Source organism: Giraffa tippelskirchi, chromosome X (assembly GCF_054371585.1).
Source record: "Giraffa tippelskirchi isolate mGirTip1 chromosome X, T2T-mGirTip1v1.2.pri, whole genome shotgun sequence".
Lineage (NCBI taxonomy): Eukaryota > Metazoa > Chordata > Mammalia > Artiodactyla > Giraffidae > Giraffa > Giraffa tippelskirchi.
Genome location: NC_137289.1, coordinates 88974957 through 88992834, shown reverse-complemented (window position 1 = coordinate 88992834; position 17878 = coordinate 88974957). Strand labels below are relative to the sequence as shown.

General features: G+C 39.3%; 1 protein-coding gene across 5 annotated transcripts in view; it reads left to right on the top strand.

Annotated features, from left to right (window-relative positions):
• The window catches only part of IGBP1 (immunoglobulin binding protein 1), a 44026-nt gene extending 28749 nt beyond the window's left edge, over nucleotides 1-15277 (top strand). For 3 of the 5 annotated variants that reach the window (XR_014075962.1, XM_081566345.1, XM_081566346.1), the window contains one exon: nucleotides 14780-15277. Coding sequence is in view for 4 of the 5 variants with exons in the window: in XM_081566345.1 (XP_081422471.1) it covers nucleotides 14780-14925 (146 nt within the window). In the remaining variant the exon portion in view is untranslated. Of the gene's footprint in view, nucleotides 1-11365; nucleotides 11376-14779 lie in introns of all 5 variants that reach the window. The other 2 variants (XM_081566348.1, XM_081566347.1) reach the window with 1 other exon arrangement.
• Nucleotides 15278-17878: the final 2601 nt, after the last annotated feature.

Genomic DNA, 17878 nt, shown 5'->3' with positions numbered 1-17878 from the left:
ACTTTCTATGCCTCTGAATTTAGGTGAAACGGGTACTTCTTACGGTCTGGAAGGGGTGTTCCTATGTGGGAGCATCCCTTTGCAGACTGTGTATGCCCAGTGCCTTTCATGGGAGAGATGGATTTGATGTGGACACTAGTCATGTCTTTCCTCAGGGTGTGCTCACAGAAATCACCTTGATAGAGGGTGTGGCTGGAGATGGAGGCTCTGGCACAGGGTGTGAGGTGGGACTTCTCTCTGCTCAGTGTCTGTCACCACCCTGTCAGGGACTAAGTCTGATCCCAAGTTGCGGGAGCAGAAGCCCTGAGGGGTGAGCTTGAGCTGGCTCCATTCCCATTAAGTATGTGTTTTCCCTGCTCCCCATACTTGGGGCCATTGCCATAAAGGAGGAGAATGCCGAGCCAAGTAGGGCTTGTCTGCCTGCAGAGATCCAATGCTCTGCCTTTGTAGGGGTCTGCAGCTTCCCTAATATGCAGCCAATGGTTGTGTCTTTTCCCCAGTTGTGGCTACCCTAGAGCTAGTGACACACTGTGACATGGAGTGGGCATGGCCAGAGCATTCTCTCAGCTTGGAGTGGCAGCAAAGTGGCTGTGGGAAACCCAGCAGCTGTGTTGCCATCAGAAGTCTAGGCTGCTTCTGGGATGCCTCTTGAGTAAATTCTGCCACTGCTGCCCAGCCTAGGCTCTGCCCCAGGACCAGGTCACCTCTCCATCTCAAGGTCAAGTCTTTCACCAGATCCTGGCCACCCTAGTTCCAGTACCACACTTGTGGCATGAAGTGAACAGGGCTGGAGGATTCTTTCAGCTCTGGCTGGAGAGCATAGCATGGCTGTGCACAGCATGTTGCAGGAAAGCAGTAGCCTAAGCCAGACTTTTCTCTGTCCTGCCTGGGGGAAGTCCACCTGTGCTCTACTCATGAGTGGAGTCCAGGCTTCTCTATGGACTTCCATGTATCTTTTCTTACAACCTTGGTTGTACAGGAGTCTTTCTGCCAATTTCCAGTTTTTAGTGAGAATTGTTCCATGTGTAGATTTATTTTTGATGTGTTCATGGGGAGAGGTGAGCTCCACATCTTTCCCCACCCTCTTGATCTCCTATCAAGAGATACATTTTATATATAAAGATACAGATTGGTCAAACATAAAATGATTAAAAAAATAATACCATGCTAACAATAGACATAAGAAAGGTGCAATAGCTATAGTAATGTCAGATAAAGTAGACTTCAAGACAAAAGGTGTTACTGGACTCTTGAAAGGATATTTAGTGCTAATAAAAGGGTCAATTTATCTGGAAGACATAGGAATCATAAATGTGTTTGTGTCTAATAACAACCTTCAAATTACATGAACGAAAAATTGACAGAATTAAATGGAGAAATAGACAAATCTACAACCATAGTTGGAGATTTTCATACTTTTCTTTCAGTAACTGAAAAAATTTCTGGACAGAAAATCAGTAAGGACATAGAAGATCTGGACAGCACTGGCAGCCACCTTAACCTGTTTGGTATTTACAGAAAAATATATCCAATAACTGCAGGATACATGTTTTTTCAAATGTACATGGTATGTTCACCAACTTAGACCATGTTCTAGGCCACCAAATAAGTGTCCATAAATTTTCAAAGATAGAAATCACACTGTGTTCTCTGACTACAATCTAATTTAATTACCAGTCAATAACAACATACCTGGGGCTTCCCTGGAGTGGTAAAGAATCTACCTGCCAATGCAGGAGACGCAAGTTCAATCCCTGAGTCAGGAAGATACCCTGGAGAATAAAATGGCAACCCACTCCAGTATTCTTGCCTGGGAAATCCATGGACAGAAGAGCCTGGAAGGCTATGGTCTGTGGTGTCGTGAGAGAGTCAGACACAACTTAGTGACTAAACAACATTACAACATACCTAGGAAGTCCCTAAATTTTTTAAAGTTAAACAACATACTTCTAAATAACCCATCAAGGAAGAAATCACAAAGAAAATTAGGAAGTATTTTTAACTGAATAATAATGAAATACATCAAAACTTGTGAGATACAACTGAAGCAATGCTGAGAGGGAAGTGTATAACTTTCAGTAGTTATATTAGAAAAAAAGAAAGGTAAAATCAGTTAACTAAGATACTCCCTTAAGAAGTTGGAGAAAACAAGAACAAAATAAGCCTAAAGTATATAAAAGAAAGGAAACAATAAAGATGGAGAGCCTGGGGGGGCAGGGTTGGTGGTAGTAGTGTTGCACAAAAGTTGAACATATATATACCCCCATGACAGTTTCACTCCCAGGTATATACCTACGAGGAATGAGAGCCTTCTGTCTTCAAAAGGTTTGTACAAGATTGCTCATAGCAGCATTATTTGTAATACCCCAGAGTGAACACTACTTTAAATGCCCATACATAATAGAATCATAAGGGATTTGATTTAGGTCATACCTGAATGGTCTAGTGGTTTTCCCTACTTTCTTCAATTTAAGTCTGAATTTGGCAATAAGGAGTTCATGATCTGAGCCACAGTCCGCTCCCAGTCTTGTTTTTGCTGACTGTATAGAGCTTCTCCATCTTTGGCTGCAAATAATATAATCCCTAAATCAAATCCCTAATGATTATACAGTGGAAGTGACAAATAGATTTAAGGGACTAGATCTGATAGAGTGCCTGATGAACTATGGACAGAGGTTCATGACATTGTACAGGAGACAGGGATCAAGACCATCCCCATGGAAAGGAAATGCAAAAAAGCAAAATGGGTGTTGGAGGAGGCCTTACAAATAGCTGTGAAAAGAAGAGAAGTGAAAAGCAAAGGAGAAAAGGAAAGATATTCCCATCTGACTGCAGAGTTCCAAAGAATAGCAAGGAGAGATAAGAAAGCCTTCCTCAGCGATCAATGCAAAGAAATAGAGGAAAACAACAGAATGGGAAAGACTAGAGATCTCTTCAAGAAAATTAGAGATACCAAGGGAATATTTCATGCAAAGATGATCTCGATAAAGGACAGAAATGGTATGGCCTAACAGAAGCAGAAGATATTAAGAAGAGGTGGCAAGAATACACAGAAGAACTGTACAAAAAAGATCTTCACGACCCAGATAATCGTGATGGTGTGATCACTCACCTAGAGCCAGACATCCTGGAATGTGAAGTCAAATGGGCCTTAGAAAGCATCACTACGAACAAAGTTAGTGGAGGTGATGGAATTCCAGTTGAGCTATTTCAAATCCTGAAAGATGATGCTGTGAAAGTGCTGCACTCGATGTGCCAGCAAATCTGGAAAACTAAGCAGTGGCCACAGGACTGGAAAAGGTCAGTTTTCATTCCAATCCCGAAGAAAGGCAATGCCAAAGAATGCTCAAACTACCGCACAATTGCACTCATCTCACACGCTTGTAAAGTAATGCTCAAAATTCTCCAAGCCAGGCTTCAGCAATACGTGAACCGTGAACTTCCAGATGTTCAAGCTGGTTTTAGAAAAGGCAGAGGAACCAGAGATAAATTGCCAACATCCACTGGATCATTGAAAAAGCAAGAGAGTTCCAGAAAAACATCTATTTCTGCTTTATTGACTATGCCAAAGCCTTTGACTGTGTGGATCACAATAAACTGTGGAAAATTCTTCAAGAGATGGGAATACCAGACCATCTGACCTGTCTCTTGAGAAACCTGTATGCAGGTCAGGAAGCAACAGTCAGAACTGGACATGGAACAACAGACTGGTTCCAAATAGGAAAAGGAGTACGTCAAGGCTGTATATTGTCACCGTGCTTATTTAACTTATATGCAGAATACATCATGAGAAATGCTGGGCTGGAAGAAACACAAGCTGGAATCAAGATTGCTGGGAGAAATATCAATAACCTCAGATATGCAGATGACACCACCCTTATGGCAGAAAGTGAAGAAGAACTAAAGAGCCTCTTGATGAAAGTGAAAGAGGAGAGTGAAAAAGTTGGCTTAAAGCTCAACGTTCAGAAAACTAAGATCATGGCATCCGGTTCCATCATTTCATGGGTAATAGATGGGGAAACAGTGCCAGACTTTATTTTGGGGGGCTCCAAGATCACTGCTGATGGTGATTTCAGCCATGAAATTAAAAGACACTTACTCCGTGGAAGGAAGGTTATGACCAACCTAGATAGCATATTTAAAAGCAGAGACATTACTTTGCCAACAAAGGTCCGTCTAGTCAAGGCTATGGTTTTTCCAGTGGTCATGTATGGATGTGAGAGTTGGACGGTGAAGAAAGCTGAGCACCGAAGAATTGATGCTTTTGAACTGTGGTGTTGGAGAAGACTCTTGAGAGTCCCTTGGACTGCAAGAAGATCCAACCAGTCCATCCTAAAGGAGATCAGTCCTGGGTGTTCATTGGAAGGACTGATGTTGAGGCTGAAACTCCAATACTTTGGCCACCTCAGGCAAAGAGTTGACTCATTGGAAAAGACCCTGATGCCGGGAAGGATTGGGGCGGGAGGAGAAGGGGACGACAGAGGATGAGATGGCTGGATGGCATCACCGACTTGATGGACATGAGTTTGGGTAAACTCCGGGAGTTGGTGATGGACAGGGAGGCCTGGCGTGCAGCGATTCATGGGGTCGCAAAGAGTCGGACAAGGCTGAGCAACTGAACTGAACTGACATAATAGAATGGATAAATAAATTTTGGCATGTTTGCACAGTGAAATAACTGTTAGCAATAAGGTTAAACAGACTATAGTTCTTCAGTTATAAGTAATAACAAATTAATTTGTTAAATTTTATAAACATAATTTGAGGGGAAAAAAAACACAGAAAAGCATAGAATTCAGACACAGGTGAAACTTGTGTATGCTAGTTAAAAGCCAGTATGATGTTCACCCTTAGTGGGAGATTATGAGTGAAATTGGACCTGAGGGCAACTTCTGAGGAGTTAGTAATGTTTTGTATCTTAATTTGGGCACTGATTATATGGATCTGTTCAGATGTGAAAACTGATTTAGCTTTCCTGTGTTTGTGTATTTTTCTGCATGTATGTTGTTATACTTCAATAAAAACACAAAAGAAAAAATTCATAGACAATATTTATAACAAAACTAAATGACATTGTACCCCCATGAAATTCAAAAACAGGTAAGGGAAGATCCTCGTAACCACAAGATCAACTAGTAATGGGCATCTGTGTAAGCAGAAAGAGTTGACCATCTGAAAGACCTGAAAACGGGAGAATTCCAAAACAGCAAACAGTATTTACTAAAAAGTGTGGCATTCTGACAGGTGTGAGGTGCTGTTTCATTGCATTTGAGGTGGTTTTGATTTGCATTTGCCTCATGATTAGTGATGTTGAGCATCTTTTCATGTGCCTGTTGGTCATCTGTATGTCTTCTTTGGAAAATGTCTATTTAGGTCTTCTGCCCATTTTGTAATCAGATTGTTTGTATGAGTTGTCTGAGTTCTTACTATATTTTGGATATTAACCCCTTATCAGACATATCATTTGCCAATATCTTCTCCCATTCAGTAGTTTTTTGTTTTGCTGATGGTTCCCTTTGCTGTGCAAAAGCTTGTTAGTTTCATATGGTCCCATTTGTTTATTTTTGCTTTTGTTGTCCTTGCCTGAGGAGACTGATCAAAAAAGAAAATATTGCTAAGACTGACTTCAAAGAACATACCACCTATGTTTTCTTCTAGATGTTTTATGGTTTTAGGTCCTACATTTAAGTCTTTAATTCATTTTGACTTTATTTTTGTAAACGATGTGAAAAAATGGTCTAGTTTTATTCTTTTACATATAGTTATCGTGTTTTCCCAACACCACTTAGCCATAAAAAAGAATGAAATCTTCCAATTTGTGACAATATGGATGGATCTGGAGGGTATTATTCTAAGTGAAATAAGTCAGAAAAAGATGAATACTGTATGTTTTCACTTATATGTGGGATCTAAAATATAAAAAAAATGAGCCCCCCAAAACCCAGAAACAGACTCATAGATACAGAGAACAAACTAGTGGTTGCCAGAAGGGAGAAGAATGGGAGGATGGGTGCAATAGGTGAAGGGGATTAAAAGATACAATTTACCAGTTATAAAATAAATAAGTCACAAGGATGTAACTTATGGTACAAAGAATGCAGTCAATAATATTATAATATTTTTGTATGATGCATAACCTGTACAAATATAGAATCACTGTGTTGTACATCTGAAACAAATATTGTAAGTCACCTATATACTTCAATTAAAAAATTTTAATGATACAGGGTGCTCGGGGCTGGTGCACCGGGATGCCCCGGAGGGATGGGATGGGGAGGGAGGTGGAAGGGGGGTTCTGGAAGGGGAAAACATGTACACCCATGGTGGATTCATTTCAATGTATGGCAAAACAAATACAATATTGTAAAGTTAAAAAATAGAAAATAAACTAATTAAAAGAAAAAAAATAAAAAATGAAAAAATTTTAATGAAAAAAAAAATAAGTGTGGCAGTTCATTTTAAGAACAGTAGTTGAAATGGGAGGGGTTTTACCTTCCAATAAAAACTGAATGAATACAAGGAATCTCTTGTCAGAAGGTCTGAAAGGGATGGAGCTGTCTAACCCTTAATGAACTCTTGAAAATGAGGCACCAGATCTCCCTCCTCACACAGTCCCACACTGAAGAGAAATTGTTGAGAATAGAATTCAAATGAGCAGAACAGGGACAATAAAGGGAGGAGGAAAGAGAAGGTCCAAGAATGGGAGAGAGGACCACAGCCAAGGCTCTAATCAAGTAAGTCATCATATTCCTTTAACATAACATAAAAACAACAGAAAGAGTGCCTCTGTGAAGTTAGAAAAGCCACCCTGAACCATACTTCTTTCTGAAAGTTCAGGAAAGCTTAGTACACCTAAGAATGAGCAACAGATTGTTATGATGGTTGCACAACTCTGAATATACTAAAAACCACTGAGCTGTATGCTTTAAATAGGTGAATATATGATATGTGAATAATAGCTGTAAGAAAAATGAATGGAAAATTATCAAGATCAAATGCCACACAAAATTATTATAAGGAGAAAAAAGAATCAAAAGCATTCTATGTTGCTTATCTGTTTTATGTAAGTAATATGTATATGTTAATCCCATACTCCTAATTTGTCCCTTCCTCCCTCTCCCCTTTGGTAACCATAAGTTTGTTTTCTATATCTGTAAGTCAGCTTCTGTTTTGTATATAGATTCATTTGTATTATTTTTTAGATTCCACATGTAAGTTATATAAAGGAATATAACCTGAAAAATATATACATATATGTAAGTGAATCACTTTGCTGTACACCTGAAACTAACAATTTTGTAAATCAACTATATTTCAATTTTTTAAAAAGGGAAAAAAGCATTCCAGAGAGACACATTCAGAGAACAAGTCTAAAATATACTGTTTAAAAATTAGTTGGAAGACATTAGTAAAATTAAGACATAGACGAACAATACATAGCAGGATTAGAAAAATTCAGATGACAACTTGGGGCAATAAGAGGAAAGAATCATTTCAGAAATGAAGGCTAAGGCAGCACACCCTGACATAAATCATAGCAATATTTTTAAAGCTCTGTCTCCTCAGGCAGAGGAAACAAAAGCAGAAATAAACAAATGAAACTGATTTAAAGACTTCTGCACCACAAAGGAAACCAACAACAAAGTGAAAAAATAGCCTACAGAATGGGAGAAAATATTTGCAAATAATATGCCCAATAAGGGGTTAATATCCAGACTACATAGACAGCTCATATAATCAATATGGAAAAAATAATTTAAGAATGGACAGAAGATGCAAGGAGCTCAAACCCAGTGCTCTGTGACCTAGAGGGGTGGGAGGTGGGAGGGAGGTTCAAGAGGGAGGAGACATATGTATACCTATGGCTGATTCATGTCGATGTATGGCAGAAACCAACACAATATTATAAATCAATTATCCTCCAATTAAATACATTTTTTAAAAAGTAAGGAATTATACAGAGTGAAGTCAGAAGGGGAAAAACAAATATTTATATTAACCCATACTTCCAGAATCTAGAAAAATGGTACTGATGAACCTATTTGCAGGGCAGAAATAGAGATGCAGATGTAGAGAACGGACTTGTGGACACAGCAGGGGAAAGAGAGGGTGGGACGAGTTGAGAGAGTAGCACCGACATATATACAGCACCATGTGTAAAATAGATAGCTCCCTGCTGTATAACACAGGGAGCTCAGCACGGCGCTGCAATGACCTGGGGTGGGGGATGGGGTGGGAAGTGGGAGGGAAGTTCAAGAGGGAGGGGGGATATATATACTTATGGCTGATTCACATAGTTGTATGGCAGAAATCAACACAACACTGTAAAGCAATTATCTGCCTGTTAAAAAGAAAACCAAAAAAAATGGACAGAAGACCTGAGCCAAAGAAGATATACAGATAACAAACAGGTACATGAGAAGATGCTCAGCATTGCTAATCATCAGAGAAATGCAAATCAAAACCATAATGAAATACCTTCTCACACTTGTCAGAATGCCCATCATCAAGAAGTCTACAAATAACAAGTGTTGATAAGGATGTGTAGAAGTGGGAACTCTAGTATACTGTTGCTACTGCTGTTTAGTTGCTTCAGTCGTATCCAACTCTGTGGAACCCTATGGACAACAGCCTGCCAGGCTCCTCTGTCCATGGGATTCTCCAGGCAAGAATACTGGGGTGGGTTGCCCTGCCCTCCTCCAGGGGATCTTCCCAACCCAGGGATCAAACCCAGGTCTCCTGCAGGTTCTTTACCGTTGAGCCATCAGGGAAGCCCAATACACTGTTGGTAGGAATATAAATTGGTGCAGCTATTATGGAAGGCAGTGTAGCGGTTCCTCAAAAATTAAAGTAGAACTATCATATGATCCAGCAATTCCACTCCTGGATTTTTTATTTCATTTTTTTAAATTGGAGGATAATTACTTTACATTGTTGTTCTGGTTTCTGCCATACAGCAATATGAATCAGCCCTAAGTATATATATGTCCCCTCCCTCTTGAACCTCCCTCCTACCCTACCTCCACCCCATCCCATCCCTCTAGGATGTCGCAGAGCACCAGGTTGAGCTCCCTGGGTTGTACAGCAACTTCCCACTAGCTAGCTAGTTTTACGTATGTTTTTACATATGGTAATGTATGTGTTTCAGTGCTACTCTCAGTTTGTCCCACCCTCTCCTTCCCCCACTGTATCCACAAGTCAGTTCTCTGTCTGTGTCTCTATTCCTGCCTTGCAAATAGGTTCACCAGTACCGTTTTTCTAGATTCCATGTGCATGCATTAATATATGATATTTGTTTTTCTCTTTCTGACTTCACTCTGTGTAACAGGCTCTTGGTTCATCCAGCTCATGAGAACTGACTCAGATTCATTCCTTTTTATGGCTACCACTCCTGGATTTTTAATCCATAGAAAATGAAAACACTAACTCAAAAAAATACTTGCACCCCAATGTTCATAGCTGCATTGTTTACATTACCCAATATATGGAAGCAACCTAAAGTCTCAATAAGTGACTAGATGAGAAGTGGTATATATATGCAATGTATTATATCTTATATGCAATAAGATGTGATATATATATGCAATGTATATATATGCAGTGCCATTAAAAAGAATGAAATATTGTCATTTGCAACAACATGGATGGTCCCTAGAAGGTAATATGTTTAGTGAAAAAAGTCAGAGAAAGACAAATATTGTATGATATCACTTATATGTGGAATCTAAATATATATTAATAAATATAATAATCTAATAATATAAATAGTCTAATATATCTATGAGAACTAGAGTCAGAGATATAGAGAACAAACAGGTAGTAACCAGTGAGGAGAGGAAAGGGAGGGAAGGGCAAGGCGGTAGGGGATTAAGAGGTACAAGCTACTATGGATAAAACAAATAAGCTATAGGAATATATCGCATAGCACAGGAAATGCAACCAGTATTTTTTAACTATAAATAGAGTATAATCTATAAAATACTGAATTACTATTTCATACTCCTGAAACTGACTCATTTGAAAAGACCCTGATGCTGGGAAATATTGAAGGTGGGAGGAGAAGGGGATGACAGAGGATGAGATGGTTGGATGGCATCACCAACTCAATGGACATGAGTTTGAGTAAACTCTGGGAGTTGGTGATGGACAGGGAGGCCTGCGTCCATGGGGTCGCAAAGAGTCAGACACGACTGAGCGACTGAACTGAACTCCTGAAACTAATATAATATTGTAAATCAAATATACTTCAATTTGAATAAGAAAAAAGAAACAAAACGAGTGAACACAACAGAAAGTCCCTTTCTAAAGTAAAAAAGAAACTGTTTTAAATCAGAAAACAAGTGAGTGAACACAACAGAAAATATGTTTCTAAAGTAAAAAAGAAACTGTTTTAAATCAAAAAGAAACAAAGGTAAACAGAATTCTAGAAAAAGTGAAACATGAAAAGATAGCAAAGAATACCTGACATATGGAACAAGATTATCTGAAAAAGAAAACTAAAGCAAGGAAAAAGCACAATAGGTACCTGAGAATTTTGACCCAGAATGACCAACAACAAAATTCACATTCTAATAAAATAACTAGAGTTTTTTTTTTTTAAAGAGAAGAAATGTCTTGGATACTTCAGCAAAAACAGGAGGTGGTTTGTAAAGGAAGGAAAATTAGATCATCTTCAAGCTTTTTGACACCAATATTTTGTGCTAGAAGAAAATAGAGTAACATTTAAGATACTCGAGGGGAAAAAATGTGAGTCAAGGACATTATATCTGGTAAAAATGACTTTTAGGTATAAATGGCACAGGTATTTATCAACATGCTGGAACTCAGGAAATATTGGTTCCATAATCCCTTACTGAGAAATTTGCTGAAGAATGAACATAAGACAACCAAAATAAAAGACATTGATATCAGGACTGGTGGTTAACATTAAATAGTTACTTGTAGAACTAAGACTAAATGGGATTTAAAAGGCAGGGAGTAGAGTATTAATACCTATATGCCCTCTGCTCTGATAACATATAGCATAACTTTTTTTAATGAAGAAATGGGGAAAGCACATACAAAAAAAAAATGAACGATTCTCAGCAGTTATATTGGTAGCAGTATTAGTGTTATTCCAAGACTGTACTGTGAGATAATATAACTGAGTAATTATGAGTAATTATTCAAATTCCATCATCCTCTGTCTTTGAGGGCTGAGACTTTTAGTGTGGAAGAATACAGATGTACGTCAAAAGAATTTAAGTTAGAAACAAAACAGCCCTGTAGTCTTGAATATGAACTCATGAGGAATTTTATTTAAAAGTAAACATACACAGACACACTTTTGCTTTATCCACTGAAAAGACTTAGAAATAACGAACAGCCCAGAAGCAGTGGGCACACCTAGTAACTCAGTTTGTGTTCTTAATACCATTCCCACTCAAAGAAACCAGGATGTATTAGAGAGATAGCTAATTCCAAGTCTGGAAATAAATAAGATTAGCTTGGAACATCTTGTCATAGAACATAGGAAAGAAGCTTTAAAAGACTACTGCAGTCATATCAAAAAGTCTCAGAAGCCAATTTGAAGATGTTTCCACAGGCTAGACAGTTTGGCTTCAGAAAGGATAATTGCCAGTAGCAATGAGCACATCTAGTACCCAAAACTTGGTTTCTAATACCATTCTCCAATTAAAGGAACCAAGGGCTCTTTAGAGAAATGGGTAATTCTAGTGTTGGAGCGGGGAATGTAAAAGATGAACCTGAAATATCTTGTACTCTAGAAACTGAAGAAACACTGAAAAAACAAGAGCAAACAAACAGTTAATGTGACACAGGGCCTGCTGAAAGAGCTGTCACTGGCCAAAACTGGAAGAATGTGAGCAGGAAAATAACAGTATCGGATTATAACAAAAGGTATAAAACAAGTATCCATGAGCATATAGTGATAGAAATAAATGACTAACCTGTACAGAAAAATTCAAAATAATTTGTGTGTATATACCTGTCTACACCTGTCTCAAGGAGGTGAAGCATAACTCCTCACTTCATACGTGTAGGCTGTGTTTAGTTACTTGCTTCCAAAGACTACAATGTGGAAAAGAAGGGAGGAGCAGTAACTTCACAGTTGGGAACCCTACAAACACTACCTTAAGTGATCCTAGTTAACATCAGCAGTAATAAGTCATGTAATAAGGTGTGTAGCCTTGATTTGATGTGATGAGGAGGGAGCCTCACTGTGTTATTCTCCTCCAAAAGTCATAACCCTAGTATAATTATGAGAAAAACATCAGGCAATGCCAGGTTGAGGAACATTCTGCAAAATACCTAAAAGTATACCTCAAAACTGTCCAAGTCATCAAAAACTAGGAAAGGGAGAAATTGCCACAGCCAAGAGTAGACTAAGGAGACAGGGGACTAAATGTAATACGGAATACTTGATGTGATCCTGGAACCAAGAGAAAAAAAAACAGGACATTAGGTGAAACCTAAGGAAATTTGAATAAAGTATGAGCTTTAGTTGTTAATTATGTATGTATCAGTATTGGTTCATTAATTATGACACACAAACCATAGTACTGTAAGATGTTAACAATAAAGGGAAATAGGGTACAGATGTATGAGAACTCTGTACTATCACAATTTTTCTGTAAATTAAAACTATTCTAAAATTTAAAAGTTGGAACATCTTTTAGAAGTCATTGCAATTCACTGAAACCCACCAAATAATGTTTAAATCCATGAGTTCATAACTGTATTTAAAAACAAAAATTGTTCAATTTCAAAGGATGGTAAGGAGCTAATTTATTACCTTGAGAAATGGTAAATTAAAGCGAAAGAATCAGGCATTTATCTTGTCTTTTTTTCTGGGTGACTAAGTAGTAGTAGATGAGGGGAAGCCTCTCTTTATAAAAGCATTCTACTTAATAAAAAAGAAATGTTAAAGTTAAGAGTATCACCTTTTTGAAACCCCAGGAAAATTAATCTAGACATTGAGCATCAACAGCTGCTAATATCACAACATATGAGACACAGATACTGTGTGCCAACACCACCTATTTTCATGTGGAAGGGATCAACCCTGAGTCAGATCAAGCTCTGTAAGCACTTGCCAAGCTGCAAAAATACAGAAGAACATGTTGGACTCCATCACTACTATGTAGTCAGCAAAATCCAGATTTTGTCAGAAACTACAGGTCAAAATGCTCCAGCCTCTTCAATAGATAACTTGTAAAGAAAGAGAGGGATTGAAGAAGAAACTTGTAAATTAAAAATATATCAAAATATTTTTAAATGGGTAAAACTAACCTCAGAAACATAATGCTAAGTGAAAGAAGTCAGACACAAAAGACCATGTGTTACTTGATTCCATTTATGTGAAATCTTCAGATTAGGCAAATCTATAGAGATAGAAGGTAGATTAATGATTTCCAGGGAAGGAAGGAATGGGAATTAACTGCAGATGAGCACAAGGAATCTTTTAGATGTGATAGAAAATATTTTTGAGACAGCAATTTTTTAATATTTATTTGGCTGTGTTGGGTCTTAATTGAAGCATGTGAGATCTAGTTCTCTGACCAGGGACCGAACCTGGGCTCCCTGCATTGGGAGCATGGAGTCTTAGCTACTGGACCACCAGGGAAGTCCCAGGGTGATAGAAATTTTAAAACTTGGATTGTAGTGATGGTTGCACAACTCTGTACTAAAGATCTTTGAGTAAAAAATCAGTGTAGAAATGGACAACTCTGGTGTCTAGGGATGCACGCTTGGATAATAAACTCAAAGGAGTTATTACTATAAAAGGTAATATAGTAGTTACCTTTGGAGGGCGAAGATATGAATTGGATGCTCATAGAGAAGCCTTGTGGATGGTACAGAAAATCTATTTCTTGACCCAAGAGGAGGCTATAAAGGTATAGCCTCCTTATGAAAGTTTAAGTTATATGTATTTTTGTGTGATTTCCAGTATCTTTTATTTTATAATAAAAGGGTTAAATAGAACACAAGACTCTTAAGCTATTAGAAGAGATCAGGTTCCCTACATATTTCATTCTTTATCATAGTGATGAGACTATTTCTCGTGGGCAAATTCAAGGTAGCTATGAAATGTTCCCTTACCTCACAACAGAAAGAAAAAGTCAGTGCAAAAGAGAAATGGAGCGTTTAGTTTCATTTCTTTTGAATGTACACTGCATGACAAGTGCCATTTGGACCTCACACCCTGTTCCAAACGTGCAAAATAACACACATTCTTTTCTAGTGGGTTCAACTGCCCTGTGATATCCAGTTTTACACACACACAAAACTGTAGAACTGTAATAAAGGACATGGAAGGAGGAGGAGCAGTCACCTATAGTCAAATCACAAATCATAAAATCAAATATTTTTTACTGTAATGTTTTTGTCAGGCAAGTGGGATAACCACTATACTACGGAAATACTTCAGTGTTTCTGGTTTGCTAGGGTTTTGTTGGTCAGTTGGCATTTCTGTTTTCTATTGTGAGGGCTTGGCCATTTTAGCAAGAATTCTTTCCCAAAATAGAATTCATTTTGAGGGGCAACTTTTATGTGTTTGCCTTCTTATGAAAACAGCTCAGAGAATTTTGTCTTACTATTATTTAACATGTCACCTGTTAAGTAATATTAAGTACTGTCCCCAATTCTGCTTGTCCCAGGGTAGACAGCTAGCCATATTTTCCTTGTCTTCATGTTATGTGGTCGTGTTCAGAGTGGAGCTGGGGCCCATGACAGCCCCTCCTTTCCTCACCCCTGCTTTCTCATTTTTATGATTGGGCAGAGTTCAAAAGAGCAGCTCAGCAGCAAGAAGATCAGCAGCATGAGGAAGAAGAGGATGATGAACAGGCAGTCCGCAGAGCTCGGGAGTGGGATGACTGGAAGGACACCCATCCTAGAGGCTATGGCAACCGGCAGAACATGGGTTAGCCTCCCCACAGCAAGACAGGACAACAGGGGCTTACATCTTCCCCGCCAAGGACAACTGTGCCGTCTCCCCCTCCCTGGTCTTCTGCTTCAGCTGTGTACAACGAAGGCAGAGATGCTTAGTCTTGCTTAGTGTTCAATAAAATGTCAAGCAATGAAGTATGTATATGCACCCTCAGTGATTAGCCAGAAATCTTGTTTTGGCATTAATCATTCTCATTATGGTATATTTTAATTTTCTTAAGTGGAAAGAAAAGAGGACTAAGAAATGGCTCTGACTAATCAATTAATGGCTGTATGAATTATCTTAAAAAAAATAATAAAGTCTCTTCTATCACATGTGCTTGTGCAGAAATAATGGGTATCAGCTGCTTTTTTGGGAGACTGGGGGGAAGGAGATCAGCTATGGGTCCCTGGGCTTATGGCAAGATCCTGGTCATCTCTCTTCAACGTGGGCCGTGAGTTACCCAGCATCAGAGCTGCCCGGGCTAGCTGGAGCTTGCTTTCTCCTTCCTACCCTGGAACTGTGAACTAACCCAACACTTGCTTTACAGGAATGAGCACAAAAGCCAGGATTTTTCCTGTCATATGACCCTGTTTTCAGGAATTATAGCTGTAAAGGAACTGACCATAATAATCCTATCTACCCAGTCTTCCTTGCCTCAGCCATGAGAAATGAGGAAACAGATAGAGCCATCCTTGTGTGTGCATCTGAGACCGGGGCCTTTACTCTAGAATTATCTGGAACCCTTAGGGTAAAGAATAGTTGAGGCTATAGCCTAACTCTTAAGTGGGCTGCTGGAAGATCATTTTGGCCCTCTTTGCCTGTTCTATGCATACCTGGCATGGTCCCAAGCGGTCAATGTGCTGTGGTAGTCATTTTGCTGGTAATAAGGTACCTGCAGTCATGCCAATAACTGGAAGTAGACAAAGGGGGACGGCACAGATGACAAGGAAAGGTACTTGCTTTCTGCAGTAAAGAGAAGACATGTCCTCAGCTCCCGAGTTGATACCCTAGAACAGCAACCATATGTTGAAACAAATGATCTGTATAGAAAACATACTTTTGTTCTATGTGGCTTTGGTACACTTAGATTTTCTGTTAAGAAGATGACTCGGCCTTCCTATTCTAGCTCCTGCAGTCTAGCTTAGGAGAGGGGTTTGAAAAGGAGGCTCAGTTCCCTTTCCTTTGCAGGGTGGTATGTAGAGTGCTGTCAGGCAATGAGTAGGAGGCTGTGTTTAGTGGCAGATGACAGAAGACTACCAATAATATATTTGTAAATTGCTTAATAAAGGGTTCATGTCACCCTCACAACATAAGCTCCTGAAACTGGTAGAGCACAGATTAACTTCTGCAAGGATTTGGGAAGCAAATATTCATTTTTTTAGTTCCCTTCCAATTATTGCCAGGCTGCCTCTAGCAATGGCCTATTTCCTGCCCTCCAAACTCCACCCTGAGCTCATTCCCCAAATGGGCCAGGTTAGGGTTTTCCCCTTGGTCTGAGTCTATGTAAAGATGGTCTTTTCAGAAGATCAGCTTGATTAAGCCCCCTCACATTCTGATATCTCTTAGATCTCAAACTAGACAAGGTGGGTTTGAATCCTGGCTTTAAAAGTTGAAAGCTGTGTGACCTTGGGCAATATAATCTCTGAACTGCTCCTCTGTTTTCTTTACGTTTGCAGGTGAGCTGTTTCATGGGATTGTTGTAAGAGTTAAATGTATAACAGACTGAAGTGTTGTCATCTGAGCCCAGTGACTACAGTCTGTCCACTAGGAAGGAAAAGGAAATGGACAGATAAATATGGGAAGCTCTGTTCTGTGCCAGGCACTGGAGCCAGCACTTTCACATGCTATTAACACTCACAGTGACCCTGCAAAATAGGTAGCATTGTCCCCATTTTACAAGTGAGAAAACAAGCCCAGAGAAGCTGAATGATCTCTTCAAGTTCACAAGAGTAAGAAGCTCTGCTTCTATCATTTTCCATGTGCTTCCCAATTGCTTGTGCTTTTGTTATGCATCTTAAAAGGGCTTAAAAAGGGAGCAGCTTTAAAAATCCAAGCCCAAACCACCACTTACACGTTATTGGAGCTCTAGAAATTCCTTTTTAGCTGACTCACCAAACAAAAGGTTATGCCAGCCTGCCTCCCCGCTGCCATTTCCCCCTCAGATGGAGGATAAGAAGACAGAGGCGGTGAGCAAACCAATCTTCCTCCATTTTCCTCCCCAGTTCTCTGCGCCAGCGAACAGGGCTGCCAGAAAAAAAAAAAAAAAAAAGAACCACCTTCTCACTAGAACAAGGCGTTTCAGGGTCCTAGAGTGAGTTGGGTTTGGTGGACTGCGGGAAGGCAGGACTCAAAGCATTCCACAGATACTAATAATAGTAGTTTGCACTACGCTTATTTCATGTACGTTGCTTATTTCATTCTCACAGTCTGTCGGGCAGGAGATGATGCTTTCATTTTACAGGGAAGAAAACCGGCTTGGGGAAATGCAGTGGGTGACTTAGTTCAGTAATACAGCTAAATAAATACATGGACTGTGCAAACATCAGTGCAGCCAAAGTATTTGCCCTCTGTAGCTCTCACATGGAGGATAATTATTTATAAAAGGTGAATACTGGGCACTATTTCTTTTAATGCCATTATGTGGTGATTTGTCCTTTCCACTCATTCTTTTCAACTCCCCTGTAAGAAAGACAGGGCAGGGGACTGAGTGAGCAGATTCCAAACTCAAGAAATTGGAGTTAAGTATTCTGAGTTAGAGTCTATCCTCTGGGCTCTGCTGCTCCCTAGCCAGGTGACCCAGGTCACCAGGGTCACTGCTGTCATTTAAAACAACATGTAAAGGATAAAGCTTTCGAAACTTAATCCACCTCTCTGTGTCATCTGAAAGCCAAAATCCTCCTCTGCTTACTGTGGGCCTCCAGTTTGCTCATCAGTACAACAGACACACTG